The sequence below is a fragment of the Corvus kubaryi genome, unplaced genomic scaffold, assembly GCF_017639235.1.
Source record: "Corvus kubaryi isolate FWS band 111438036 unplaced genomic scaffold, C.kubaryi_AGA036_p1.0 37220, whole genome shotgun sequence".
NCBI classification, from domain to species: Eukaryota; Metazoa; Chordata; class Aves; order Passeriformes; family Corvidae; genus Corvus; species Corvus kubaryi.
Genome location: NW_024581063.1, coordinates 334209 through 348351, shown reverse-complemented (window position 1 = coordinate 348351; position 14143 = coordinate 334209). Strand labels below are relative to the sequence as shown.

The 14143-nt window shown below is 44.1% G+C and overlaps 1 protein-coding gene across 10 annotated transcripts in view; it reads left to right on the top strand.

The window, feature by feature from the left end:
* The first annotated feature begins 53 nt into the window (after window positions 1-53).
* NEO1 (neogenin 1) overlaps window positions 54-14143 on the top strand; it is a 165339-nt gene continuing 151249 nt past the window's right edge. For 7 of the 10 annotated variants that reach the window (XM_042022695.1, XM_042022694.1, XM_042022692.1 and 4 more), the window contains exon 1: window positions 55-371. In XM_042022695.1, the coding sequence (XP_041878629.1) occupies window positions 257-371 (115 nt within the window). In that variant the 5' untranslated portion in view covers window positions 55-256. Of the gene's footprint in view, window positions 372-14143 lie in introns of all 10 variants that reach the window. The other 3 variants (XM_042022697.1, XM_042022698.1, XM_042022696.1) reach the window with 1 other exon arrangement.

Sequence of the window (14143 nt, the reverse complement as noted above, 5' to 3'; positions counted from 1 at the left end):
CGGGGGGCGGGGGCGGGCGGGCGGGAGGCGGCGCGCGCCCCGCGGGGTCCGTGTGAGGGAGGGACGGAGCGAGCGAGCGGCGGAGCCCGGCCCGCGATGGAGTGAGGGAGGGAGCGCGGCCGCTCCGCCCGCCCGCCGCTCTCCCTCCGCCGCCTCCGCGCAGCCCGCCCGGTAGGGAAGGAAGGCAGGAGGAGCCCCCCCGGGGGAGGGGCTGGCGCTGGGTGCAGCCCGGCTGCCGGGCGCGGGGAGTGGAGCGATGGCGGCGCGGAGAGCCCGGCGGCTCCTCGGCTCCCTGTGCATCGCCCTTCTCTTCGCGCAGCCCGCCCCGACCGGCGCCGCGGCGCGGAGCGGCTCCCGGAGCCTCCTCACGGGTAAGAGCGCGGCGAGACCCCGGAGGCGGCGGGCGCGGGGCTGTTGAGTGGGCGCGGAGGGGTCCCGGGGGCGGCGGGGCCCGGGGCGGCCCCGGCGGGGCGAGCGGTTGCCGAGGGGCTGAGCCCACTCCGCTCCCCCCGTGCGGGCACCAGCAGAGGCCACTGCGCGCCTCGGGGAGCGGCGGCGGTGCCTCCCCGCGAACAAGGGACACCTGGAGCCCCGTCTGCGGGGGACTGAACGCTTCACCCACCTGTGCTCCCGGCTCGCTGGCACCCGGGAGGGGAGCCGGGCACACCTGAGGGCGATCGAGCTTCTAGCTCACCCGTGACGGGAGCAGGGCACGTCTAAGGGGAATCGGGCTTGCAGCTCACCCCTGAGGGGAGCCGGGCACGGGCTGGCTCTGTCCCGGCTCGGGAGCGGTGCTGGAAGCGACAGGGACTCGGTACCGGCAACCTGTGGAGAGAGAGGAACTTGCCTGGGAACTGCCGCAGTAGCCCAGAAATGAGCGGTCTGGCAGCGTTTCAGCCGCGGTAGTTCTCACACCTTTAACCATTGTTGTCTTTAATGGTCCATGATTGAATCCTGGTTCTTTATAGGCTACGGAAAACGTAATCTCATCCAGGTGAGGCAGGAGAAGGCTCTCTCAAAAGCCCTTGCATGAGACCATTAATACCACAGAAGCCTCCTTAGCTTTGCAGCGATGTTATCTGCTCGTTTTGCCAAATACTGGCTTTAAAAAGTAACTTCTTTATTTCCTTCTTGCCAGCAATAAGCTAGTAGGAAGCTTGAAAGAAAATTTGGTCTTGAATGCTGAGTGCTGGGATTTAAAAAAAACCCCCAACACTGTAGGTTGATTGAATCGTAATATTTTAAGAGGAAAGCTCTGTGTAAGTGGACTATGGAAAAAGCCGCTGATCAAATGAATGTTTTTTAGCAACTTGGGAAAGTGAGAATGGTTGAATTCTGACATTAAATAGTATAATCGTTCTGTTTCAAATCACATTAGGCAGGATCGTCCACGGTGGTTCTCATGACGGAACCATGTGTGCTGACTCCTGTTGACAGGGAATATTTTTATTTATCCTCTTACACAGTACAAGGTTACTTTGCGGATTCCATGTCTGAAGCAGGTTTTTTTTTTTTCTTTTGAAAAATGTTGCAGTTTGACTCTAAGATCTGCCGAGTACGTGTAACAGATAAGTTACTTTGTAATGTGTAAAGTCTTGCCACGTGGTGATTCTTTTCTGATATTCCTGCTCTCCTGATAGCTCAGCGGTCTTACGGTTGTGTTGGTAGCTCTTTGCTAGTTTAAAATAATCCTTTATGGTTTGAGGAAATCAAATTAGTAGATGAAGTTGTGTCTGTTGGAGAATATGTGAATTAAGTCTGCAGAGGGGGAGTGATGTGCTGAAATGATATGGAATGAAGCCATCATTGGAGCTGTTTATCGGAGCAGGACTTTGGGAGTATCACTGTGGAAATCTTGGAAGTTCTGGTGAGCTCCTCCTCTCCTCTCTCTCTGCTGTGGAAAGTGCCTTGATGCTGTGTCCATGGATGCTGTCCCATGGGATCCCTGGGAAGGACCAGGAGCTGGGCTTTCCCTACCTGAGGGTGTTTGTACCAGTTACTTAGAGGAAAGGGAGAAAGGCTCTCTTAGTTCTTTGTCTCAATGACGAGGAGACACTTAATGTATAGTGGATGAACTTCATTTCAATTCACACTATTTCCCACCTAATTGCTACTATTTTTTCTTAAATGCAGGATGTCCCACATACTTTTATACAGGCAGGTGGGAGGCGGACTTGCAAGTCACTCCCTGCTCACAGGAGAGGGAGTTGGTTACAGATGTTCCATGGCATGAAAGTTCTTCCCTTGGAGTTTAGATGTGAGGGGGATAGTGCTGTCTTCTGCCCCATGCTTTGGGTGAAGATTGATCTCTTCAGGATGCTGGGAAGAGCCTCCTTAGGCTGGTGCTGAGGGCTGGAGAGGTCGAGGAACACCAGGTTTGTAGGTCCAGGTGGAGCTTTAGCTGTGAGACTCACAGCTCTCCATGTCAAGGCTGCTTGCTATGTCCAGAACAGGGGGTTTTAATGCAAAAAAAGCCCATGCTGGTGTTTTAGTGTGGGTAAAAGTGCCATAAATGAGCAGAAGTTGCAGATTTGGAAGCCCATATTCTTTGTATGGAGTCATGCGTGTTGAAGGGACATTTGATCCTATCTATAAATAGCTCTTCATGGCTCTCTGAAGAAGAAAAGAGTGCAGCTGAATTATTTTACGAAAAAAACTGTATAACTTCATTTATTTGTGTATCTGCAAACATTAGTGTGTTTTCCAGTCTGGTTGGTTGCTTTGCAGATAAGCCAAGATGAGCTGCTGATTTTAGAATTAGGACAGTGTTTCACTTAGCTGAGGGAATAAAACAAATCAGGAAGAAGCATCGAATTAAGCTAAATCCTGCCTCCTATAACTGTTTGTAACTGAGTTGAGATGAGCATAAAAACTTGGATCTATACAGGATTGCATTATTAGGAATAAAAATGATGCTGGTGTCACTTAATTTTTAGTAGGAAAGCTGTGATAGCCTGTATACACCATTAAGATTGCAAATGAGATTATTCAGAAGCAGGAAATTTGTTCTGTCTCTCCCTGGTATTCTTGAAGTCCTTGGAATCGATATGTATTTTGTTTTTAGAGGAGAAACTGCTGCTTTGGGAAGTCCTAATGGAGCAGAATTAGCAATTGGTGGGCCTGCAGCTGCACGAGGAGCCCAAGTGAAGGGGCCTGTGAGCAGCAAGTTGGGAACTGCTTCCAGGTGCTGCTGCCAGGGATGCTCCTCCTGGGAAGTGACAGGGAGTATGGAAAGCTAAGGATGGCAGCACAGATCGGCTGGGGACCCTAGAAACAGCAGGTCATCATTTGTTTCTGTTTTGTGTGTGCTGCTTGATTATTTCTAATTATATCCCAAGTTAAAAATAGAGCAGAAATATTCAGGTCTCGTTTACGTCCCAAGTCAGTTTAGCACCGGTCTCCCTGCTTGATATTCCTGTTCCATATGGACAGGTTGCATATGGCTTTTGCAGTGCATGTTTATTAGTCATCTAAGAAAATTACTTGACTGGCTTATGAAGCTTTCCTAATAAACTAACACTTCAGTTTCAAAATTGTCAGGTGTGTACACACCTGTGCTTAATGTTCATCACAGTGAAAAGCAGCAAACAAAAGGTGTCATAAAAAAAAAAATAGCTTGGCTGAGTTACCTTGTGCTAACTTATCAGTGTAAGTAAGGAAGTTACATGTGGTAGATGTTTCCTTATACAAATAAGAGTATTTGGTTGTTCCCGATGATAAAATGCCCTTGTGATTACATGACATTAACCTTCAGCCAGAGATTGTCAGAGAAGTCTGAAGACTCTGTAGGCACCTAAATGGAGTTTGCTGCATGGCCAAGAGAAGGAGAGTGATAATAAATGAGTGAGGAAATGCAGTGGGAGTTTAGGAAAACTACACAAGGAGCAGTACAATATTCTGCTTAAGTTTTGCTTTCAAGCTATAAAAACATTTAATTTGGGCAACATCAACCTGAGCATCATGGGGGGTTTGAAAGTGAATTTTTTTATCATCTCCAGTTTCACGGAGATAATTTGGTGTGTAAAATGTGTGCCAGTGTTTGTAGCCAACTTTTCTAAACATGCAGTGGTTTTATACCTGCAGGATGTTTAAAGGTTCACTTTACATTGCCTATGAGGAGGTCTAACTGGAGTTGTTGCTAGTAACCAGTTAGTGCTGGTTTCCCGTAGGGAATCAGTGCTAAGGTCGGGATGTCACTTTGGTGGAAGGGAAACTGCACTTCTGTTTAGCCAGTTTGTAGGGATCTCAGTGGCTGCAGGGCCCAGATTGCAGCTTCTGTGCTGGATCCAGAAGGGTTTATTTACCTTCCTCTGAGGGTTGCGGAGTAGGTATTCAGCCCCTGAGAAGTCCAAAGTCTCGGTGCAGCCTTTGGGAATGGCAGTGGAGGTACAGGTCTGTGTTTGCTTCTCCGGTGTGCTGGGCTGAGAGGGGAGAGCTGCCTCAAACACCGGGGTGCTGCTTGGATTGTCCTGCTGGAATACAGCTCTGTGCCTCGAATATTGAAACATAATGCCTGAGGCTATTGATTTTTAAAAAAGGCAAAATAGTTCTTAATGGAGAAAACGCCTCAGCGCAGTGGAAACAGTCATATTTTACTGATTGGGTGCTATTGATTTCGTCCTCCAGTGAAATTGCCAAGATGAAAGTGGTAATCCTGATTAATTCCATCTAAACAGATAAGCCTGATTTGTGTGTGTACAGTTGCAGGGTTTGGTAGGAAAACTGAAAGCCTGCTTTATGTGGTCTATTAGGTGCTTTAATTTCCAGGGTTTTTACCATTTAGTATTCATGCAGAGGAGCATCTTAATTTTACAAAATAAGTGGACTATCAATTTATGATAAATCCTTTTTGCATCAGTTAAAATATTATTTTTTTTCTCATTAAAGCTGCCCTTACTGAAGGCAGTGAAAGAATTGGAATGTTTTGCTGCTAAACTTTCTTGGGATTTTGGGTAATTCCCTGGAGTGCATAACAACCGCAAGCTGTTTGATTTGTGCAAAAACAGAAGAGGTTTAATTTTAATGAAAAGTAATAAATTACTCTAAAAATTTTTTTTTTTTTTTTTTTTTTTTTTTTTTACAGCAAGACTAAACTTATCACTTCACTTGTTGCTTTTGAATGTTTTGGGATTGGATTTATTAGAAGGAGAATAATTACAATTAAATCCCTAAAGGTGCTGTTCAGACAGGACTGTCCACCTTGGGAACTCACTGGGCTCCAAATACATAAACGTAGGTATTTTTAAATGGCATCACTGATTCTCACTGCCAGTCTCTGAACTTTGCTGTTTGAGCTTTGGGTTTGCTGTTGTGATATGACCAGGACTGAGTATGGCGTTTTTGGGAGGGAATGTACTGGTCATTCAGTGATGTAATGGTGTTTTATTTCCTATTCCTCTGACATTCTAGTTTTTATAGTTTTTCCGTGAGAAATCTTGTTTTAAGTTGATCTAGAAACAGTGAATTGTACAATAGAGAGAGCTTTTCCCCCCTCAGAGTGTGTTGTTCTGCATATGTTAGCAGTGAATTTTCTTCACTGTGGAGCTGTTTGTGCAGCTGGCTTGGTGCTGGTTACCACTGAAGAAATTCAGATGTTCTGCTTAGCCTGAATTTCTTCATTTGCACATTTTAATCTATTGATCTTCTTTTCCTTAGTGCATTGCAGAGGCTTTGGCTCGTATGACGGACCGTTTTTTGATGGTGTGGATTTTGATGATTCAGTTCTTTTGGGTCTCTTCAAAGCATGGCAGCTTGGTGATAATTTTTGGTATCCTCTGGTCATACAGTTTTGTCTGGAGATCTTTTAAAAATGAAGAAGCTGTTTTGTGATTAAATTACCCACTAATTCATCAGTCTGCTCAAAGAATTTGTGTACTACTGCCTTTTGTAGTTAGATTTTAATTGTTACCTCTATGGGTGTGAATCTTACTGTGTTTTTATTATGTTTTATTTTACTACTACCTTAAAACCCCATGCTTTTGTACTTCTGCCTGCTCATCTCTTAAAACAAATGTCACTTTGTCTCTCCTAGTAGGCACCTATGTACTTGATATCCTTTGGGTTTTCAGTGCTTCATCACCATAACTCTGTTGGACTTTGCCATCTGTTTATGTTTTTTAACTTTCTTTTTGGCTTAGAAGTATGGATAACTTATGAGGGGTTTTAATTCTAGCTCATATATATGGACTCTTAATACATTTCACCTTTGTTTTTGTCTGATGCCTGTCTTGGATGTCTTGAAGCTGTCAGGTTTTGTGACACTGGGTCAGAGCATGTGTCAGTAGCCAGCACAGTTGTCTGCCATTATTATTACTATACTTTGATGAATTTATCTTGTTTGATGTGTTTTTAACTCCTGTGACATGTGTCCAGTGTTGCTGCTGACCTCGGGGTGAGCAGCACAGAGCACGCTGTGTGTTTGGCATTCAGCAGTCTGAGGCTGTACCAGTGTAGGCTTAGCTGCTGTTTCTTGCCTATTAACATATTTAAGTTAGACTTGATATGGTTTTGAAGAGACATTGTGCTTCTCTACCTCTTCTGTTTATTTCGTGTTCTGCATGGAGTTTCCAGCCATTTAACGAGTGCTTTTCTGGAAAAGTTTAATTTATTTATTGGGTATTTCATGATGATATTTTGAGCCATGGTGAATCTCAGTTTGTCTTCATGTTTATATGACACTATGAATAGATACAGTATCTTTCTGTATTTTAGATTATGTATTTATAACACAGCACTTCTCCCTACGTTGTCTGGGATGTAAAAGCTCCATCTCTGATTGTGCTGGTCCAATTTTTTTCTCTTTCATCTTCCTTTTGGCAGAGCCACCTTTGTGTTACTGCCATCACTAACAGACTTGAGCACTTGGAGGCAGCTTCCAGGTTTTTTTTTCATCCCCTAGTTCTCAGTGTAATTGTCCCACAGCTTGCTTCCACTTGGGCTGAGATGGAGTCAAGCCCTGTATAAGCTTCATCTTTCTTGGCTTTCCTCTGTAGTTAATGAGCCTGAACATCTGCTCTTAACACTGCTCTGTGGTTCGTGCATTGAAACCTTATAATGTAACTGTAGTGAGGAAGGGAGAGCCACAAATAGAGGCGTTTGGATATTCCTTCTAAAAGTAGAACAGGCTGCCAAGAGTCATTTAAGTCATTAGACCTGTCACGACTTTTAAAATTGAAAAGTGGAGTCTAACGTGTCCTCAAAATTTTAAGAGAGGTCACATTGCTTAAAAAAAAAAATCAAAGAATCTCAGAATCATTTAGGTTGGAAAAGCCCTCCAAGATCGAGTCCAACCATTTTCCCAGCAATGCCCAGTCCACCACTAAACCATGTCCCCAAGTGGCACATCCACATGTCTTTTAAATGACTGAATAATTGCTTGAAATTATGGCTGTTGTAGTGTTGTGCATAGCAGAGAGGAAAGCTGGGTGTTAACAAGAAGATTAAATATTTCCAAAAGTGATTTATAAAGCCAAATGTTCCTGTTTGAAAACAGGCAAAGAAAGAAGTATAAAAAACTGGAAATTAAGGAAAACTGCATCCAGAAACATTTTTCGCTGTGGTAGGACACCTCAGCAGTTTGTAGTACACTCCAGTGTCATTGGGCTTGGAATTTTTAGTGGTGGGGTGTCAGCGCTCACCTTGCAGAAAATCCAGGTATTTGTCATCGATTTGTGAATCTTTCATTAGAAATGTTCTTGGGCAGATAGGAAACACAGCTGAGCTGAAGTTGGAGCCAAATGTTAATCCTATTTTGGTGTTTAGTTTCAGTGTTTCAAGCTGGCAGTGCCACTGCAATGAGGGGGTACTGTACCCTTCCATTGGCTTTCCTAAGTGTTTGTGAAGGATGTAGAGAATTGGATCAGTTCCCTGCTCTTCTGCCTGCATCAGTACTCGTGCTGGCAGAAGGGAGAGGGTGACACGGGCACAGGGAACGGTGCCACCGGGAAGCCAGGCTGCTTTTCTGGTGGGGGTAGGGATTGGCTTAGAATTGGAGTATGAAAAGCACTGTGAACAAAATAACATTGTGTGTCTCATGTCACCATTTTAGTCTTTAATTTTATGTATTACAGCATATAAATTCCAGATCTATAGACTGAAACTTTCTCAGAAAGCATGCATTATTGTTTTTCAATGAATTTGCTAATAAAATGTTTCATAAAAGTTCATCTTTGGATTGGTAACGAATTCGCAATTCAGCTTTAATTACTGCTTTGGTTTGTAACTTTTTTTCCCATGCTGAAATTTTGTTTGTTTGTCTGGTTCTGAAGTGGGAGTAAAGCTACAGGTTTCATCTTAAAATACTTAGCCTTGAGGAAAAGAAATGCAAAACTGCCCAACAGGTTGTGGTTTCAGAAAAGGCTGGAGGCCTGACAGCTCTAAATACTCACTTGCAGAAGTCCAGAGAGAACCTTCATTGATGATGCTTGTCGTGTGTAGCGTATCATTTGTATCAGCTGTACTGTAGCTTTTTGGGGCCTGGACTTCCACAATCATCCCTATATCAATAATGAAATCCTGTAAGGACAGCACTTCATGGAAACCTCGTTGGAAGTGTAAGGAAAACTTAGATGTCATAGGGTGTGACAATATGGTAGTGAAGGGACGTGGGAAGCACTCTTGACAGCCAAACCAGCCCTCCCAGGGTAAGGAGAGTTCCAGCCAATTTAAAGACTCAGGATGACATGCTCGGTTTTTCTCAGGGAAGAATGAACATTGAAATGAAGTGCTGGGGCTGTGCACATCCTGAGAGGCTGGCGGGGAGCTGAGGGCTGCTTGGGGGTGTAGTTCATGAGGTGGAAAACCCTCCCTGCCTGCACTGTGGTCTGTTTTGCTGTGTTCTTGGTGGTTCTGCAGAGCAGTTAAGGGGGGAGAGTGTTTTGAAATGTCTTGGTTACCCCTTTTTACTGAAGGAGATGTTGATAGTACAGAAGTAGAACTCATGGAGCTGATAGACCCACATCTGCTAACCCCTGTAAGGGTGCAGTGCACCGTGCCTTGTGTCAGATGGTAAAGGGACAGTCCCAGGGACTCCACCTGAAATCACAGCAGTCTATTCTTACTCATTTGCAACAGCAAATTTAATACATTTTATGGGACACTGTTTTCATTAGCATTAAGAGCTCTTCGAGAGTGCACCACAAATTTTGGGTGGGACGGCCCTCCTTCATCATTTTCTCAAGTTGCTTCCTTTTCTGCAATCTGGCAATGCTTGTCTTCTGTTTGAAGTGTAAAATACCTTATTTATCTGAATCTTCACATGTTCTTGTTTGCTCATACCTACTTCAGGTCTTCAGAGCCTTAATTTTAGGTTCTGTAGTTCTTCTGTTGCTATGGATTCTTTTTACTTATCTCGTTATTTGAAGCTAGGGTAGGTTTTGAAAAATACTGGGTACTAAGAGATAAGAGATGGCTGAGATACCTGCAGTGATTTGGTAACCAGCTTGTGTTGTGGTTTTATGTAACTTTTTGGAGATGTGGATAAAAGAAAACCCACACAAACCATAGCTGCAGAAAATGGAGTGTCCTGGTGGCACAACTGGAAAACCTTGGCAGTTCCATCGAGTGTAAATTCATGTTCTTCCCCTTCCAATGTGTTGCCTGTGAGTACAGATATATAGGATTTCTTGTAGGTGATGTAAATATTGTAGGTCTGCTCTAAACTGAGGGGACAGAATCTGCAAGGCAACACCACAGCATGTGAATGGAGGTTTTGTATTTCATGTCTGAGATTTTTGGAGGGGGGTGAAGTTGACTTCTGAATGTGGAAAGACGAGAACCAGGCATCAGATGCACCTGAAGCAGGATCTGATACATTCCACATTCTAGGTAGTGCTAGTTAAGGGCTTTTCCTGGTTCAGCTCAATTGGAATCTCGTGTGCTCATGGTAACGGCATTAGCAGCCCCAAATCTGAAGTGTTGGTTTTCTAAAGTAACATTTTCCCAGTTGTTTTCTTTGCTGTTGTTGCCAGTTTTTCATTTCACTGAGGAAATCAGTCTAAATGGAAAAGGCCAGCATTCACAGGAGCTGAAAATGTATCTGTGCTGGATCTGATCTGTGTGTGCAATTTGGTTTGTGTTGTTTGTTGTTCACTCTGGAACTTCTGTGGAGGCACCACTGCTCAGGGCTCTGTAGCAGAGCTTGAGCCTGTGCTTTGGAGTTTCATCTTTGCTTTCACATTCATCCTGGGTAGACTTTATGACTTTAGTGTAGCATTTTGAAGCATGTCCTTTACTGATTTATTAAAATAAGAGCCTGTAAGAAATAGATTTTTGCCTTTACTTTTATCTTGTGTGATGTTAAAGAAACATTTTCTCCAAGTTCAGCCTATTCAAGTTATTCTTGATTCTCAGAAGGCTTTGAAAGATTATCCAGTGCTTGTTTCTGTTATTATAGATTAATATATGGAGCATATCGATTGCTTAAATCTAATTTAGTTCCTGCCATGTGAGTAACTTTATCATTCTTAACTTGTATGCTGAAGGGCTGTTGGTTATTGTGTGTGAGCACGATGAGTGGAGGTGATGGTGTTCATTTAAAAAAAGAAAATAATAACTGGCTTTTGTAGATTGTGCCTCACAGCTACTGGTGGTAGCGAGTGCCTTGTGGAATCATTACCAAATGCAAAGCTGGATTCGCTGCCTGTCTTGACTGTGATTCCCTTGGGATGCAAAGCTGGATTGAATTAGTAAACTGAACCTCAAATCACAATGCATTCAGTGAACTACCTATGTTGCTGGCATCTAATTTCTTCTAATTTGTGCAGTCTTTCACTGTAGTAAGTGGATGGTAGGTTGTGTTGATGTTTTATATCAGTAAGACAAAGACTGAAAATTTATTTGGGTGACTTGTCATACAACAAAACCGAGAAGTGGTTTTAAGTTATGGAGTTTTAAGTACCTTTCAGGTACTGGTAGAATGGGGCCAGTCTGTTCCCTCGTAGCCAGGGAACTGTCCTGGATGTTAACTGCTGGTTTTCTGAAAACTTTCTCACAAAAAAGTGGTTTCACAAACAGAACTTCATCTTCTTTCAGGGCTTCCAGAGGTGCTGCGTGGGTAAGGAGCCATTACCCATCCTCTGCAAAGGAGCAGGAATATTTCTGTTTTCAGGAAGCTGTTACAGCTTTTTAGGTAGAGTTTTGGAATTCTGCTAACAAGAACACCTTTTGCTTTATCACCTGGAAAATTCTTCTTCAGGCAGTTTCCTACAGACTGATAGGCAGGTGTTAGATGCTGACCAAACTGGGTATCACTGTAAAAGCAGAGCCACATTTAATTCAGTCTTCAGCCTTTTATGACAGTAACAGTTACATTTGTGCAGACTTAGAGCAGTTGGAATCAGAAACATCCATGCTCCTGCTGTAATTGCTTCTATACACTTCCAAGGCTATAACACAGCCTTCAGTGGTGGCTGTGCAGATGTAATTTCATTTTGAGGTGCCATTTCCTAAATGCTTTTAGAATAAAAAATATAATGCTTGTGTCACAGCCTTCTGATCTGCATGTGAACGGAAAGATGGATCGAGGAATGTAGCTGGAATGGTCTCTGCAGGTGTGTTACTGCTCACTGTGAATGAGGTGGGGGAATTAAAGAATGAGCTTGAATAGACCAGTAGGCAGAAAACAACTTTTAAAACCTCCAAACCCTTTAGTTTATGTAACTGTAACTGCCCTGCATTTTTGTATACCAGTGAGCACACACATGACTCAAAACCTGATTAAGACGGTATAAATATTTGGCAAAAATAGCTCATAAATGCTATCTTTGAGCAGGCTTTTGATGCAGGAAAGGAGCAGCTGGACAAATTTGCATTTACAAATCATTTACCTTAGGAGAAAGCTCAAGTTCAGTACCTTACCACAAAGGCATTGCGCGTTAATTATTTATCGTGAGCTTTGATGCCGGGGATCTTGCTTTAATAAACCGTGCTGGGGGAGGTGGCTGCTGCTCGTTTTAGCTCAGCTCCTCCCTCCCCTCCGGGTAAACCCTGCAGTGCCTTTTCTAAGAGTTTGCCTCCCAAGTTACTGCTAAGTTGGATTTCACAACTTTTTGTTAAAATTAGAAACGTCTCTGTGATATGTATTTAATTGCTCTGGCTCTGTCATCCCTGTGTCTAACTTTGTAGTCTCTATAAAGATAGAACTGGACCTGATTTAATTTCTCTCTTTTACATATGTTTTTGCACTTTCAAACTTTGTTTTACAGAAAATGATCAATAAAAAATGTTTATCATGAAAGTCTGATTAGAACTGTCTGTGCCATCTGTACTTGGCTTAAAAATAGAAATTTGGTGGTCTCAACGTAGAAAATGTAAACTGCTTTGGTCAATAGGACAGTCACCTCAAGCTTGTAAATTCTTGAGAAACTGTGCTGATAATGTGGAGATATTTTTGAGCATGACTGTAACACCATGTAAGATCTTTCTGAAGTTACTTCATGATTTTTGGAGTATAAAAATAAAGATTTTTCTTAGACTGTACTTCTGGAACATAACCTGGTTTGCGTCATCCACAAGCTAAACTTAAATAGCAATTAGGAAACTGTAAGTCTTGTAGTTCAAATCCGTGCTGGAGTTTAATCAGAAATTCTCTGTATAGGTCTGTTTTCTGGTGGCTTTTGTTTTCAACCCTGGAAAAATCCTGTATTTCCCTTTACCTTTTGTCTTTGGGAAGGTGTATGGGATGGATAATATACACACAGATGAAGAGTCATGGAATTGTTTAGATTGGGAAAGTCCTCTGCCATTGCTGAGTCCAGCCGTTCCCCTAGCACTGCCAAGGCCACCACTGACCCATGTCCCCACGTGCCACATCCGCACCTTTTAAATCCCTCCAGGGGTGGGAACTCCACCACTGCCCTGGGCAGCCGTGCAGGGCTGGACAGCCCTTGAAGTGAGGGAATTTTCCCTGATATCCGAACTAAACCTCCCTTGGGGGCAACTGGAGGCTGTTTCCTCCAGTCTCTTGGGACAGCCGGCTCCACCCTCCTGTCAAGGGGTTGTAGAGGGCAATAAGGTGCCCCCGCCCCCCCCAGCCTCCTTTTCTCCAGGTTTTGTCTGGCTGTACATGCATGGGGCTCTGTGAGGATGTTGGAGCTGTAGGACTCCTGAGAACTGGCGTGGGGAGAGGACAGTACTCTCCCTCCACCCCAGAATTCTTAAGAAACACGTGCACTCTTTCTGTCAGCAATTAGCTTTCCAAGTAAACATTGAAAGGATTTTTAAATATGTGAAGAGAAGGATAATTATGAGAATGTTACTACCTTAATGTGGCCTGGAAGCCACACTGGGATTGAATAGTTTAATTTAAATATATTTGCTTGGCAAAGGAGGTGAATGCAAAATCCAAATCTGAATTCTGTAGTGAGGGCCTCCTTCTTCAGGACTGTTTTCTTTGTTAGCCTGGTGCTTGGAGCCTTTCTCAAGTGTTCCTCATTGTAGAAAAAATGTTTTTCTTTTCGTAATGCTTTTTTTTTTAAAGCACTTTAACCCTTGACCACTCTGTATGAAGTTGAATAGGAGAAGAATAGAATAGCTGGCTGTGCCTGTGCCCGGGATGGAAATAGGAAGAGATGTTTTGCTTTCTAATTTTGCTTGTTCTCGTGGTTTTTTTCCCTTAGTGTAAGTGCCAGAGCAGGAGTCTGCCCTCCTTAATGAACGCTTCCAAACGTTGGCTGCATCCTGCGGGAATGTGAAAGTACCAGCGAATTTTTAGAGGTCTTAATTTGTCAGAGGCTCAACCCCCACCGTTAGCGGCTGTAATTGAGGGTCATTCCCGGTATTGTGACCCCCCCCAAGCCGTCGTCGATGCCTTTTCGTGGGCTGGGGATGTTCGCGAGTCGCTCCCTTCCCGAGGGCTGCTCTAATCCTGTTGGGGATATTTTCATTGCCTGACCGAGCAGAGGAATGTCTGAGGCCGCCGCAGGGGGCTGGGGAGAGCTCTTGGCCATCAGCGGAGCGGGCTCCAGGCGCGCCGGGAGCGGCTGCCCTGCCCTGGGAAGCACGGCCGGAGCCCGGCGCGTTGTCCTTGTCCGGGAGGAGGAGGAGGAATAGCCCACACCCGGCACCGTACACTTGCGCCGGCAGAGATGAGGGTGGATTTCTGCAGCTTGCTTTGCCTTTCTGTATCGCTGGGCACAAAGGAGCA